The sequence below is a fragment of the Muscardinus avellanarius genome (assembly GCF_963383645.1).
Source record: "Muscardinus avellanarius genome assembly, chromosome: 20".
NCBI lineage: Eukaryota > Metazoa > Chordata > Mammalia > Rodentia > Gliridae > Muscardinus > Muscardinus avellanarius.
Window position 1 is genome coordinate 12796127 of NC_137806.1, and position 13339 is coordinate 12809465.

Sequence of the window (13339 nt, forward strand, 5' to 3'; positions counted from 1 at the left end):
ATTTAAATGTCTGTATTCTTAAGCCGGGCGTGGTGTCGCACACTTGTAATCCCAGCACTTAGGAGGCTGAACAGGAGGATCGCACAGGTTCAAAGCCAGGCTCAGATACTTAGTGAGGCTCTCAGCAACTTAGTGAGACCCTGTTTCCAAATAAAATACAAAATAGGTCTGGGAGGATAGCCTGGAGGTAGAAAGCCTCTGGGTTTCACCCCCAGCACCACCAAAAAAAAAAAAAAAAAAGGTCTGTATTCCTGGCGGTCTGCCAACAGGACATCGTGCTCACTAGTCTCGAAGAGGCGCGCGCGTTTCCAAAACTGCGCCCTAACTGCACTTCCGTGTCAGTGTGTGCTGCCATTTTTCCTAAAAGAGATTGAAAAACAATTTATTTATTTATTTAAATTTTATTTTATTTTTATTTATTTATTTCTGTGGTACCGGGGTTCCTGGAAGCCCTTCTACCTCCGGGCTGCACTCCCAGACCTATTTTATTTTTGTAAACAAGGTCTCTTAAGCCAGCGCAGCTGGCTTTGAACCTGCGCGATCCTCCTGTCTCCGCCTCCCAAGCTGGGGATTATAAGCGTGCGCCACCACGTCCGGCTTATTTTATTTTTTATTTTTTTAAACTTTCTATTGGTGCATTCTATTCATACATCATATTGGGGTAAAGAACTTGTGTGTACAGACATGTACACATCACTGATTTAACCCCTACCCAATTCCCACCCCATTCCCTCCCCGTCCTTCCTTCCCATGCTCAGCTTAGTGGTTGAGGTCGATATGTTTAAGTACGTTGTGTGTTTTAGAGATTTTCCTCTTCCCCCTCCTTTCTTCTCCTTTAGGTTGTCTTGTTTGCTCCTCTATAGGATTTCCTTTTTCATCTAGAGTTCCTCCTATGACCCATTTCTCCCTAATCTCACATATTAGAGAAAGCATCTGATTTCTTATATTTTGTGACTGACTAATCTCACTTAGCATAATGTCCTCCAGTTTCATCCATTTCCCTAAAACTGATGTTTTTTTAAATGGCTGAGTAAAATTCCATTGTGTACATATCCCACAGTTTTGTAATCCATTCATCTGTTGATGGACATCTTGGCTGGTTCCATTTTTGGCTATGGTGAATTGTGCAGCTATGAACACAGATACACATGCATTAGTTTCGTAGTTTGGTTTCCTATCTTTTGGGTAGATACCCAGAAGTGGTATCGCTGGATCAAGTGGTAGATTTGTTCCCATTCTTCTGAGGATTCTCCATACTGTTTTCCAAAGTGGTTGCACTAATTTGCAATCCCACCAACAATGTCTTAGAGTTCCCACTTCTCCACATCCTCGCCAGCATCTGTTGTTGTCTGTGTTTTGAATGATGGCCATTCTAGTTGGAGTTAGGTGAAATCTCAGGGTAGTTTTGATTTGCATCTCTCTGACTGCCAGTGATGTTGAGCATTTTTTCATGCATTTATTGGCCATTTGAATTTCTTCTTTCGTGAAGTATCTATTTAGTTTGCTTGCCCATTTTTTGATTGGATGATTTTTTTTTTAGTGTTGAGTTTCTTGAGTTCTCTATATATTCTAGATATTAGTTCTCTATCGGAGGTGTAGGTGGCAAATATCTTCTCCCATTCTGTTGGCTCTTGATTGAGGTTCTTGATAGTTTCCTTTGCTGAACAGAAGCTCTTCAGTTTCATGCAATCCCACATATTGATTCGCCTTTTAATTTGTTGTGCCTTTGGGGTCTTGTTGAGAAAGTGTTTATCTGTGCCTATGTGTTGCAGTGTTGGACCTATGCCCTCTTCAAGGAGCCTCAAGGTCTCTGGTTTGATTTCCAAGTCTTTGATCCATCATGAGTTGACTTTTGTACAGGGTGAAAAAGTGGGATTAATTTCCAATTTTCTGCACATGGTTAACCAGTTTTGCCAACACCATTTGTAATGATTTGATTTTAAATGATAGCAATTGGATAGGTCATTTTGTCTGTGGTTTTACAAGGCCAAAGCGCCGACTAAACAGGTGCGCTGGTGTTCCGTTTTGTGCGCTCTCCTGGGCTGCTAATCCTGGGCTGTTTTTTTTTTTTTTTTTTTAACTAAAGCACTAGGGTTGGTTTGTTTTTTCCCTTTATCATGAATGATGGATTTATTTATTTATTCATTTTTGGTACTGGGGGTGGAACCCAGGGGCTTTCTACCTCCGGGCTATACTCCCAGACCTATTTTCTATTTTATTTGGAAACAGGGTCTCACTAAGTTGCTGAGAGCCTCAGTAAGTAGCTGAGGCTGGCTTCGAATCTGCGCGCTCCTCCCGTCTCAGCCTCCCAAGCGCGGGGATGACAAGCGTGCACCACCACGGCCGGCTGAATGATTTATATAAGCTGTCAACCAAGAGCTAGAAAGCAGAGGGGGCGAGGGGCGAGGGGGCAAGCCACCTGGCTCTGGAATACACGTGTCGTCAAGGACGTTACGATTTTAGATTTAGTCTCAGTTTTCCTTTATAAAGATGTACGACCTAGAAAAGTCACAAGTCTATCAAAACAAGCTGTAATCTTCTTTTGCATATGGGAAGACATATGTGGTCGTTTGTTTTGGTTTTAGTTGCTTGGACTTTTCTTGCAGTGGTAATAGATTTGCAGTGTTGAAGTGCTGTTAACTCTTTGGCTCCGGGTTGCTCCTGTCACAGCCTTGGAAGTGGGTGGGATTTGTCTACGGTGTGTCGAGTCCACCAAGGTGAGTGTTAGGAAATAGAAAACCTCCCACTCACCGCCACCTGCAAGAACCCAACCCGATGTCTTCTGTATTCTCCCTCCCTCTCTCTCTCTTCTGCGGATTATGCCCAGGGACATTCTACTTTTGACCACCCCCTCCGCAAGCCCTTTTTAGTTTTTGTTTTTATTCAAAATTTATTTTACCCAGGTGTGGTAGCGCACACTTGTAATCCCAGCATTTGAGGGGCTGAGACAGGAGGATGGCGGTTCGTGGCCAGCCTCAGCTACTTAGGCCCTTTGCAACTTAGTGAGACCCTGTTTCAAAATAAAGAATAAAAAATAGGGCTGGGGGTGTAGCTTGGAGGTAGAATGCCCCTGGGTTTTATCCCCAGCACCACAAAAAATATTATTTAGATTTATTTATTTATTTGGCACTGGGGATTAAACACCAGGCGGTTCTACTGCTGAGCTCTATCTCCAGCTATATTTTATTATTTTTTAAAAAGTCTTGTCGAGTTGCTGAGGGTCTAAGTTGCTGAGGCTGGCCGTGAACTTATATCCTCCTGACACAGCCTCCCAGGGTTCCAGGCCTGGCCAGCTAAGGACCCAGAATCCCTCTTTTTCACCGGGCGGCCCTGGGGAGCCATCTGAGGGCCTTGCCCACGGTAGGCGAGTGCCTTCCCCGGCAGCGCCCCGTCTGCAAGGCCTCTCTCGTTGCCCTGCTGTGGCTGCGCCCAGGGCCTCGCCCGCGCTTGGTCCAGCGCCACCAGCGCCCGCAGTCATTCACTACTCACCGTTTTTCCTTGGACGATCCTACCCCCAACTTTGTTCTTGTTCCTTTTCCGGAAGATCACTGATTTATTATTGTGTTTGGCTTAACAAGTTCGCTGGTCTTAAAAACAAAGAGAACTAATCATTTCTGTGAATGTTGAAATAAAATAGTAAGTGTACTCAAGGTTTCCCATATACTACTCTATTTATTTTTTGTACTAGGGATTGAACCTAGGGGCATTCTATTCTGAGCTGCACCCTAGTCCTATTTATTTATTTCTTATTTAGTAGTACTGGGGATGGAACCCTGGGACATTTGACCTTCAAGCTACACCCCAGCCCTATTTAATTTTTTACTTTGAAACAGGGTTTCATTAGGTTGCTAAGTCTTGCTTAATTACCGAGGCTGATTTCAAAACTCCGATCCTCCTGTCTCAGCCTCCCAAGTACTAGGATTACAGGCATGTGTCACCATTCCCAGCTCATCTCTACTGTGTAAGCTAAAACATGTATAGTCATAATCTCGTGGATATCTTAAACTGTACTTATGTATCTGTATGAGTGAAAAAAATATTTTTGGTGGTACTGGGAATGGAACCCAAGGGCATTCTACCTCTGAGCTATACCCCCAGCCCTATTTTTTATCCTTTATTTTGAAACAGGGTCTCACTGAGTTGCAAAGGGCTTCACTAAGTAGCTGAGGTTGTCCTCGAACGTCGATCCTCCTTTTTCTGCCTCCCAAATGCTGGGATTGCAAGTGTGTGCCACCATGCCCGGCTTGGATGAGTGAAATTTAGAAACAGAACACTGTGTGTGGTGCTGGACCCAGGGCCTGTGCATACTGGGCAAGGGGTCTACCACGGAGCCACACCGCCAGCCCTAAAGCACAACATCCGACCTGTTATTGTCTTGAAACTCGAGGCTCAAGGGTTAGTCTTTAAACATTCCTGGCTGATCTGGTCTCTGGCGGCGCTGACCTCATATCTGCTGTTACTCCCAGTTATTCCAGACCCTTGGCAGAGAGGTAAATAGTGTAGTCCAAATCTTTCAATAGAGTTACCTCGTAAGGTCCTTTCCAAGTTAACATTTTGCATTTCAGGAGCCTCCCGATGTGTGGTAAAAGTGATAAAGTTTACTGTTTTATAGTTGTAAGCTTTAAAACCCAAATACAGCCGGGCGTGGTGGCGCACGCTTGTAATCCCCGTGCTTGGGAGGCGGAGACAGGAGGATGGTGCAGGTTTGAAGCCAGCCGCGCTGGCTTAAGAGACCCTGTTTCCAAAAAATAGATCTGGGAGTGTAGCCCGGAGGTAGAAGGGTTTCCAGGAACCCCAGTACCACCAATAAATAAATAAATAAATAAATAAATAAATAACCCAAATACATGATCTATCACTTTAAGTCCACTTTCTTTTGATGGTAGATTAGAAAAATTAACTAAATGAAGGTACAAACACATTGTGACTGCTTAACGGGAATCTCATTGACGGTAGCCTAAGTTCTAGAAGAATGTCGTCTATCACTAGCGACACCAGAGAGAGTGGGGGCCCCAAAAAGCTGGCTGTCTGCTTCTCCGCCCTTCCTCTCAAGTAACCGAGTTGGGTGGATGCGCGCGGAGGGACCCCCGTGAGCTCTAGGGAGCTCAGAACGGGCGGGATAGTAGATTTCCTCAAGTGTTTCTGAGCTTTCAAAAAGTCTCGTCCCACGGTGAAGCTGATGTTCCTTCTCAAGTCATCTTAGAATAACAAAGGCAATTTGCCAGGCTAGTAATCTCAGCCTGGGAGGCTGGGGGGAGAAGGCTGGCAGTCTGGAACAGGCTCAACAAGCCGGGCGCGGAGGCCAGGCTTGGAATCCCAGCATTGGGGAGGCTGAGACAGGAGGATCGTGGTTTGCGGACAGCCTCAGCTACTTGGTGAGGCCTTTGCAACTCAGTAGGACTCTGTTTCAAAAAAGAATAAAAAAAATAGGGCTGGGTGCTGGGCGTGGTGGCACACACTTGTAATTCCTGTGCTTGGGAGGCAGAGATAGGAGGATTGTGCAGTTTCGAAGCCAGCCTGGCTGGTTTAAGAGACCCTGTTTCCAAATTTTAAAAATATATTAAAATAGGTCTGGGAGAGTAGCCTGGAGGTAGAAGGGTTTCCAGGAACCCCAGTACCATCACACACACACAAAATAGGGCTGGAGGTGTCGCTCGGAGGTAGAATGCTCCTGAGTTCCATCCCCAGTACCACAGAAGGAAGGAAGGAAGGAAGGAAGGAAGGAAGGAAGGAAGGAAGGAAGGAAGGAAGGAAGGCAGCCTCAGCAACTTACCAAGACCCTGTTTGAAACTAAAAATAAATAACCAAAAGGGGGAGAGTGTAGCTTGGGGTAGAAGGCCCTGGGTTCCGTCCCCAGGATACCTTGAGAATGAGAAGCAGACTGGGTCGGGGCTGCTTACAATGAGCCTTGACACCTCTAGCACTTTTTAATGCTGGTTTTCTTTTTCGGTGAAGTTGCTATAGCCCAAGGCGGAACTATCCAGCTCTCGAACCCCGGCTCTGACGGAGTCCAGGGACTTCAAGCCTTAACCATGGCCAGCCCGGGAGCTGCTCCGCCAGGCGCCACGATCGTACAGTACGCAGCGCAGTCGCCCGACGGCACACAGCAGTTCTTCGTCCCAGGAAGCCAGGTCGTTGTACAAGGTAAATTTTATTCATCTAATGCCTTTAGAACACCCGAGGATGCTACGTTACCCCCGGAGCGCTGATGTTAGACTTTGATTAAATATCCAGAAGGTAGATTAGGGGTGGCGAGGTCTAGAAAGCCTTGACAAAGACATAGTTTCATACATTAATCAAGTTAAGTAAATTATGTGGCTGGCACAGTGGTGCGCACCTGCGGTCCCAGTACATGCGGGACTGGGACAGGAGGATCGCAGGTTCGAGGTCAGCCACAGCAACTTGGTGAGGCCCTTGGCAACTTAAGGAGACCCTGTTTTAACATTTAAAAAGGGCTGGGTGTGTAGGTCAAAGGTAGAGCATCTCTGGTTTCAATTCCTAGTACGAATAGATGAATATATAAAGAAATAAATCAATACATTGTATGACTTTTCACAACTTAGCAGGTCTCACTGGCTCTAAAGAAAGGCTCAGTTCTGAGTAGCGTGACAGGAAAAGGGAGTTGGGAAACATGGGCAGATTTTTAGGGGAGGAGGGAACCCTCTGAGCCGGGCTCGCTGCGCCCGTCCTCCGTGAGGGCCGAGGCACGCCACCCTGAAAGGGGCTCCTTCGGACCACCATCACACCGTGTTTTGATTTCTTTCTTTTTTTTTTTTTTTTTGGTGGTACTGGGGATGGAACCCAGAGGCTTTTTACCTTCAGACTACACTCCCAGACCTATTTTTATGTTTTATTTGGAAACAGGGTCTCACTCAGTTGCTGAGAGCCTCACTCAGTAGCTGAGGCTGGCCTCGAACCTGTGCGATCCTCTTGTCTCAGCCTCCCAAGCGCGGGGATCACAAGCGTGCGCCACCACGCCCGGCTCCGCGGTCACATTGGCGCGTAGTTTCTAAAGGACCGTCTGGGAGCACACGCTGGGTTCTCGCATGTTCTTCAGACAGCCGTTGGCAGCGTCTGTGAGAGCTGGGGCTGCCGTTCTCGGCTCAGGACAGGAGACCCCAGTAAAACGGGCCGCCGGGCGCAGCCCTGCGCTTCGGGCTTGCCCAAGATTCCAGTTCCATTTGATTTACGCACTATTTTAACTTCATCCAGCTGTGCTTCTGATCACCATGCTACCTGCATTTAATACAATTGTCAAAACTTCTCGCATGGTACGCGGATTAAAAAAAAATGCTGAGTTTGAACGTCTTTTCCTCTCGGTCTTTGGGCTTGGGACTCACAGCACCAATTAGAAGGAAAGTCCTATGAGCTATTCTCATTTGGAAGTCTTACAAATATGCAAAACCTGGATGAGAATGGGTGGATCTCCGGATGATCACTCTTGTGTATTCTGGGAGTTAATGTGGGCTCTAATGAAAGCCTGTGAAGAATGGGGGTGGTGACATTTATGAAGCAAAAACCCATAGTAGTCGCCCTGCGCCTGCGCATCTTTTTTAAATACAAAACTAAACCGTCTGTTATATTTTCCCATGCTCATGAATCCTATGTGTCAAAACTGTTTTTATTTATTTATTTATTTATTTATTTATTTATTTATGTATTTATGTATTTATTTATTTAGCAGTACTGTGGATTGAACCTGGGGCATTTTACCAATGAGCTATATCCCAGCCCTGCTTTTTATTCTTTGTTTGGAAGCAGGGTTTCACTAAGTAGCTGAGGCTGGCTTTGAACCTGCGATCCTCCTGTCTCAGCCTCCCAAGTCTTGGGATTACATGCGTGCGCCACCACGCCCGGCTCTGTGTGTCGAAATTATTACTCTTAAAGCAGAGTCATTTTTGATACGTAGAAAAATCTATAAATTTGATAGTTTAACAGTGTATTTTCATATTTTTCTATGGGTTACTATGCATTTACGTTTTGTGCGTCGGTCACACTTTTTCCCCCCTGCATTGGCTTCTTTGAACTCCCTAGCTCTCCACCCAGAGCCCACCTCGGGCCACCTGTGTGTGTAGCTTTGGCTGGGAATCCATCTTTAGCTTTCTCTGCGGACACGGGGCACCGTCCAATGGCTCGCCTAGCCTCTTGGACTTGTGGGCTGTCCTGACTCTCCTAGGTTCTCATGGCTCATGGGACTGTCTTGGGCTGCTCTCAGAGCCTTCTGCTCTGCACAGGCCTGCTCTCTTCCCTTTTCTTTCTTTTCTTTTCTTTTCTTTTCTTTTCTTTTCTTTTAGGTTTTGGTACTAGAGATTGAGCCCAGGGGTGCTCCACCTCTGAGTTACACTCCCAGCCCCATTTTTCTTCTTCTTCTTCTTCTTCTTCTTCTTCTTCTTCTTCTTCTTCTTCTTCTTCTTCTTCTTCTTCTTCTTCTTCTTCTTCTTCTTCTTCTTCTCCTCCTCCTCCTCCTCCTCCTCCTCCTCCTCCTCCTCCTCCTCCTCCTCCTCCTTCTTCTTCTTCTTTTTTTTTTGTGGTACTGGGGGTGGAACCCAGAGGCCTTCCACCTCTGAGCTGTACTCCCAGAACTATTTTATACTTTATTTGGAAACAGTGTCTCCCTAAGTTGCTGAGAGCCTCACTCAGTAGCTGAGGCTGGCTTCGAACCTGTGCGATCCTCCTGTCTCAGCCTCCCAAGCGCGGGGATTACAAGCGTGCACCACCACACCCGGCTTATTTTATTTTTTATTTTGAAACAGGGTCTTAGTAAGTTTCTGAGGGCTTCACTAAGCTGCTGAGGCTGGCCTCAACCCTTCGATCCTCCTGCCTCTCAGTCTCCCATGCACTGGGATTACATTTGCAGGCCACCAGGTCCGGCTATGTTTGAGTTTTTAAGTAACAATAATAATATAAGGTAGAACCAATACTGAGAGCAGGTGATCTTGTAGAGTGATCTAGGGAAGCTGAAATCTTCAGCGTGTTAAAATGGTCCGTCCCAAACCACAGCACATCTCATGTAGTAAAATGTCATTTTCTTTGAAAAGTTTAAAAATTTTCTCCGTCAAGGTGTTTCTCAGTTGGTGCCTAAGTGCTCTGTGGTTTCTGTTGCTATTCTGGGTTGTACTTTATTTTTCTAGTACATTTCTTAATTGTTGCTGTACAACAATTTCTTAATTGTTGCTGGTGTCTAGAAATATTGATTTTTAAAAAGTTGACATTTTACTGTTTAACCTTTATAAACTTGAATCATTTATGTGTGGGGGAGTGGTACTGGGAATGGAACCCAGGGGATTCAACCTCCGAGCTATACCCCAGCCCGATTTTTACTTTTTGTTTGAAACAGGGTCTCACCAAGTTGCTGAGGGCTCCCTCCTCGCTGGGCCGGCGTTGACCTCTGATCCTCCCGTCTTTTTCTTTTGGTAATGGGGACTGACCTCAGAGGCATTCTACCTTTAAGGTGCACCGTAATGTCCAGCTCTTTTTTGTTTTGTTTTGAAATGGAGTCTTGCTGTTTGCTGACGGTCTTACTACCCTCCCGGCTCATCCTCCTAAGTACTGGGATTACAGTACTGGTGCCATGACACCAGGTTTGTTTTTAGATTTCCGTACTGGGGATTCAACCCAGAGGCAGTCTACCTCTCAGCTACACCCCCAGACCTATTTTTTATTCTTAATTTTGAAACAGGGTCTAAGTTGCGAGGGCCTCACTACGTTGAGGCTGGCCGCAAACTGGTGATCCTCCTGTCTCAGACTCCCAAGTGCTGGGGTTACAGGTGTGGGCCGCCACTCTGGGCCATACGGGGGTTTCAGACATGTACTTTGCCAATTAGCCTGTGACATTATGCAACTGTTTCTTCCTTTCCAGTCTTTATTCTTTTTTATCCTTTCCTCTCTCTTTCTCTCTCCCCTCTCTCTCTCCCTCTCCTCTCTCTGCAATCTCGGGTGCTCTGCCTGGACTGGAAGGCAGTTCCCTCTCCACTCCCCCTCGCACTCCATTCTCCACCCTGAGATCCAGGCTCCCGCAGCACCTCCCAGCTTCCCAACTGCCGGCCCCAGCTCTTTTTGCCCCCTCGGCCTCTGTCTGGGTCACCTTTGCTCCCAAGTGTGAGTGGGTGCCCCCAGCCAGGCCCTGGCCCCTTGGGTTTAAGCGCTCTCCCTGGACAGCCCCTTCCTGCCTCAGCCTCCCAAGTACTGGGATTACAGGTGTGTACCACTCCAGGCTCTTATTATTTATGATACTAGTGGTACACTAGAACCCAGGAGCATTCTACCACTCAGCCACACCCTCAGCCCTATTTTATTCTTTTTATTTTGATACAGGGTCTCACTAAGTTGTAGAAGGCCTAAAGTAGCTGAGGCTGGCCTTGAACCTGCGATCCCTCTGTCTCAGCCTCCCAAGTACTGGGATTACAAGTGTGAGCCACCATGCCTGGCTTGTAGTTTTTCATTTAAATAGAGAAAACAGATCCAGGCGTGGTGGCTCATGCTTATAATCCAAGTACTTGGGAGACTGAGACAAAAGGATTGCAGATTCGAGGCCAGTCTCAGCTACTTGCTGAGACGCTTTTTTAAAATAAAAAATAAGCTGGACGTGGTGGCGCACGCTTGTAATCCCCGCGCTTGGGAGGCGGAGACAGGAGGATCGCGCTGGCTTAAGAGACCCTGTTTCCAAATTAAATATAAAATAGGTCTGGGAGTGTAGCCCGGAGGTAGAAGGGTTTCCAGGAACCCCAGTACCACCTACATAAATAAATAAATAAAATAAAAAATAAAAAGCTGGGCACGGTGGCACATGCTTGTAATCCTAGTGCTTGGAAGGCTGAGACAGGAGGATCATACAGGTTTGAAGCCAGAATCAGCTACTTAGTGAGACTCTTAGCAATTTAGTGAGACTCTGTTTCCAAATAAAATATAAAATAGGGCTGGGGTTTTGCCCGGAGGTAGAAAGCCCCTGGGTTCCATCCCCCAGTACCACTAATAAAATAAAATAAAATAAAATAAAAATAAAAAGACCTGGGGAAGTATCTTGGAGATGGAGCATTCCTGGATTCAATCCCTAGTCTCGGGGGAAAAAAGATCCAATCGAACTTTTTGTGAAGTTTAAGAAAAGTTTACTGATAGCGCACTGGGCCGGCCTACTAGGGTTGACTGGGTGGGAGAGCGTCCTCGCGAGAGCCCCTTGGTCGGCTTGGGGTCTGCGCTGGTCCCAGTCGTTCACGCTTAGTCCTAGTGTCTGCATTTGAAATCTGAGGCCCCTTTGCCGGGACGCAGCAGAGTTACTAGAGACGTGGTGCCCGCGAGCATCTCAAGGCCAGCCCCTTGCCTGTCCTGGACCCGGCGGGGATGCTGTGGTGGCACGGCCTTTCACGCACAGGGCCAGGCGTGGTCTAGAAGCAGGAGGGAGGTGGGCGCAGCCAGACACAAATGGGCGCAGGGCCTGCAGCTCACTTCTGAGGGGGAGGGCTGCGGCGGGGTCGTTCCTCTAGAGTACCCACCAGGTCCCTGTCTGCCCAGCTACTGTTAAATTCTCTACAGTGGGCTCCGATGAAGTTCCCGTGAGGAACCTTTGGATAGCTACACTACCCAAATGTTTAAAAACGTATGGCCATTTAAAAATGTTTATAACATTGTGACTCATGACTTTAAAATCACAGAACTTGCTGGGCGGCAACACATGCCCGTAATCGCAGTACTTGGGAGGCTGAGATTGGAGGATTGTGTGTTCGAGGCCAGTCTCAGCAAGTTAGGGAGACCCTCTGCAACTTGGTGAGGTCCTGTTTCAAAATAAAGTGAGGAGGGCGGCAGCCTCCTGATGGGAAGCCCGGCCTCAACCCCAGGCACCGCCCTCAGCTCCCCCTGAGCTGTGTGGAACAGCTCCTTAGGCAGCCATGCCCAGGCAGGACTGCGCCTGAGCACCCTGGCTCCTGCATTCCTGATAAACGCCTGGCTTCCTAAAAAAGTAAATAAAACAAAAACATAGTGAGGATGGAGGACGACCTGGCTGGACGCCTGCCATCCACGGGCACCAGCGTTGAGATGCTGGGCTGGCGGGCAGCACTCCACGCTCCAGGGCTCTCTGGACTCACCCAGCTGCCCTGCTGGAGCCCAGCAGGCCTCAGGGCAAGTGGAAGGCAGCGGCGGGAGGAGGTGCTGTCCCCGGCCGGGAAGTCGAGGCCACGGAAGTCTTCCAAGGGGCTTAATTCAGTCCACAAAATACCGCTTTCCATCGAGTCGAACGCTGCGCGCTGAGTAGCAGCGAGTCCACAGGATTTCACAGGGCTGGGAGCGCACGATGGTTACTGCGCTGGGCGGCCACATTTTAGGGTCTACCCGCAGCGTCCAGGGCAGCGCGGTCAGCGGGGTGGTCGTCCCGGCTCAGAGGGGGTGAGGGTCAGCGGGGTGGACGGATGAGGTGAGGGTCAGCGGGGTGGATAGCCCGGCTCAGAGCGGGTGAGGGTCAGCGGGGTGGACGGCCCGGCTCAGAGGGGGTGAGGGTCAGCGGGGTGGACGGATGAGGTGAGGGTCAGCGGGGTGGACGGATGAGGTGAGGGTCAGCGGGGTGGACAGATGAGGTGAGGGTCAGCGGGGTGGACGGCCCGGCTCAGAGCGGGTGAGGGTCAGCGGGGTGGACGCAGGGAGCGAGTGGCTTCCCTAGGCACAGCCGGGGACTGGCGCCTTCCTCGTCCCTCTCTCCTTCCTTCCCTTCCTCCCCCCTCTCGCGGAGCCCACGTCGGTGACACTGAGGCCCCGTGACGCAGCGTGACGCCAGCGTGACGTCAGCCCCGGGCGCACGTGGCGGCTTTGGGCACTGGAGCCGCCGCAGGAGCCGGCATGGCCGTGACCCGGGAAGCCTCGGGTAAGCGGGGCTGGCGGGAGGGCTGGGCGTCCGTGCCTGTGTGCATCTGTCCGTCCGTCCGTCCGCCCATCTGTCCGTCCATCCGTCCGTCCGTCCGTCCCTCCCTCCCTGCGCGCCCGCCGCTCGCCGCTCCGCCACCTGCTGCGCGCACGTCCCGCCGTCGCCCACCATCCCTGGCTCCCCCAGGCGCGCCCGAGGAAGTTAGACGCCCGCCCCCCGCCGACCTCCAGCCTCCCCCGCTGGCCTCCTGCCTCCCCCATCTCCCCCTCCCACGCCGGCCTCCAGCCTCCCTGCCTCCCTGCCTCCCCCCGCTGGCCTCCTGCCTCCCCCATCTCCCCCAGCCGGCCTCCAGCCTTCCCTGCGCCCCCGCCCTGCCGCCGGCTCCAGCCTCCCACTTCTCCCCCAGCCGCCTTCATCCAGCCTCCCCGCTTGCCCCGGGCTTGTGTGCGCCCTCAGGGCAGGGGTCGCAGGAGCAGGGGTGCTCAGGGG

General features: G+C 49.5%; 1 protein-coding gene across 6 annotated transcripts in view; it reads left to right on the forward strand.

Annotated features, from left to right (window-relative positions):
* CREM (cAMP responsive element modulator) overlaps positions 1 to 13339 on the forward strand; it is a gene marked incomplete at both ends in the record, with an annotated part of 43228 nt that overhangs the window by 14325 nt on the left and 15564 nt on the right. For 2 of the 6 annotated variants that reach the window (XM_080716927.1, XM_080716929.1), the window contains one exon: positions 5956 to 6144. The exons of 3 other annotated variants lie outside the window; for them this stretch is intronic. In XM_080716927.1, coding sequence (XP_080573053.1) covers positions 5956 to 6144 — 189 coding nt within the window. Of the gene's footprint in view, positions 1 to 5955; positions 6145 to 13339 lie in introns of those variants that run through there. One more of the 6 variants, XM_080716930.1, reaches the window with a different exon arrangement.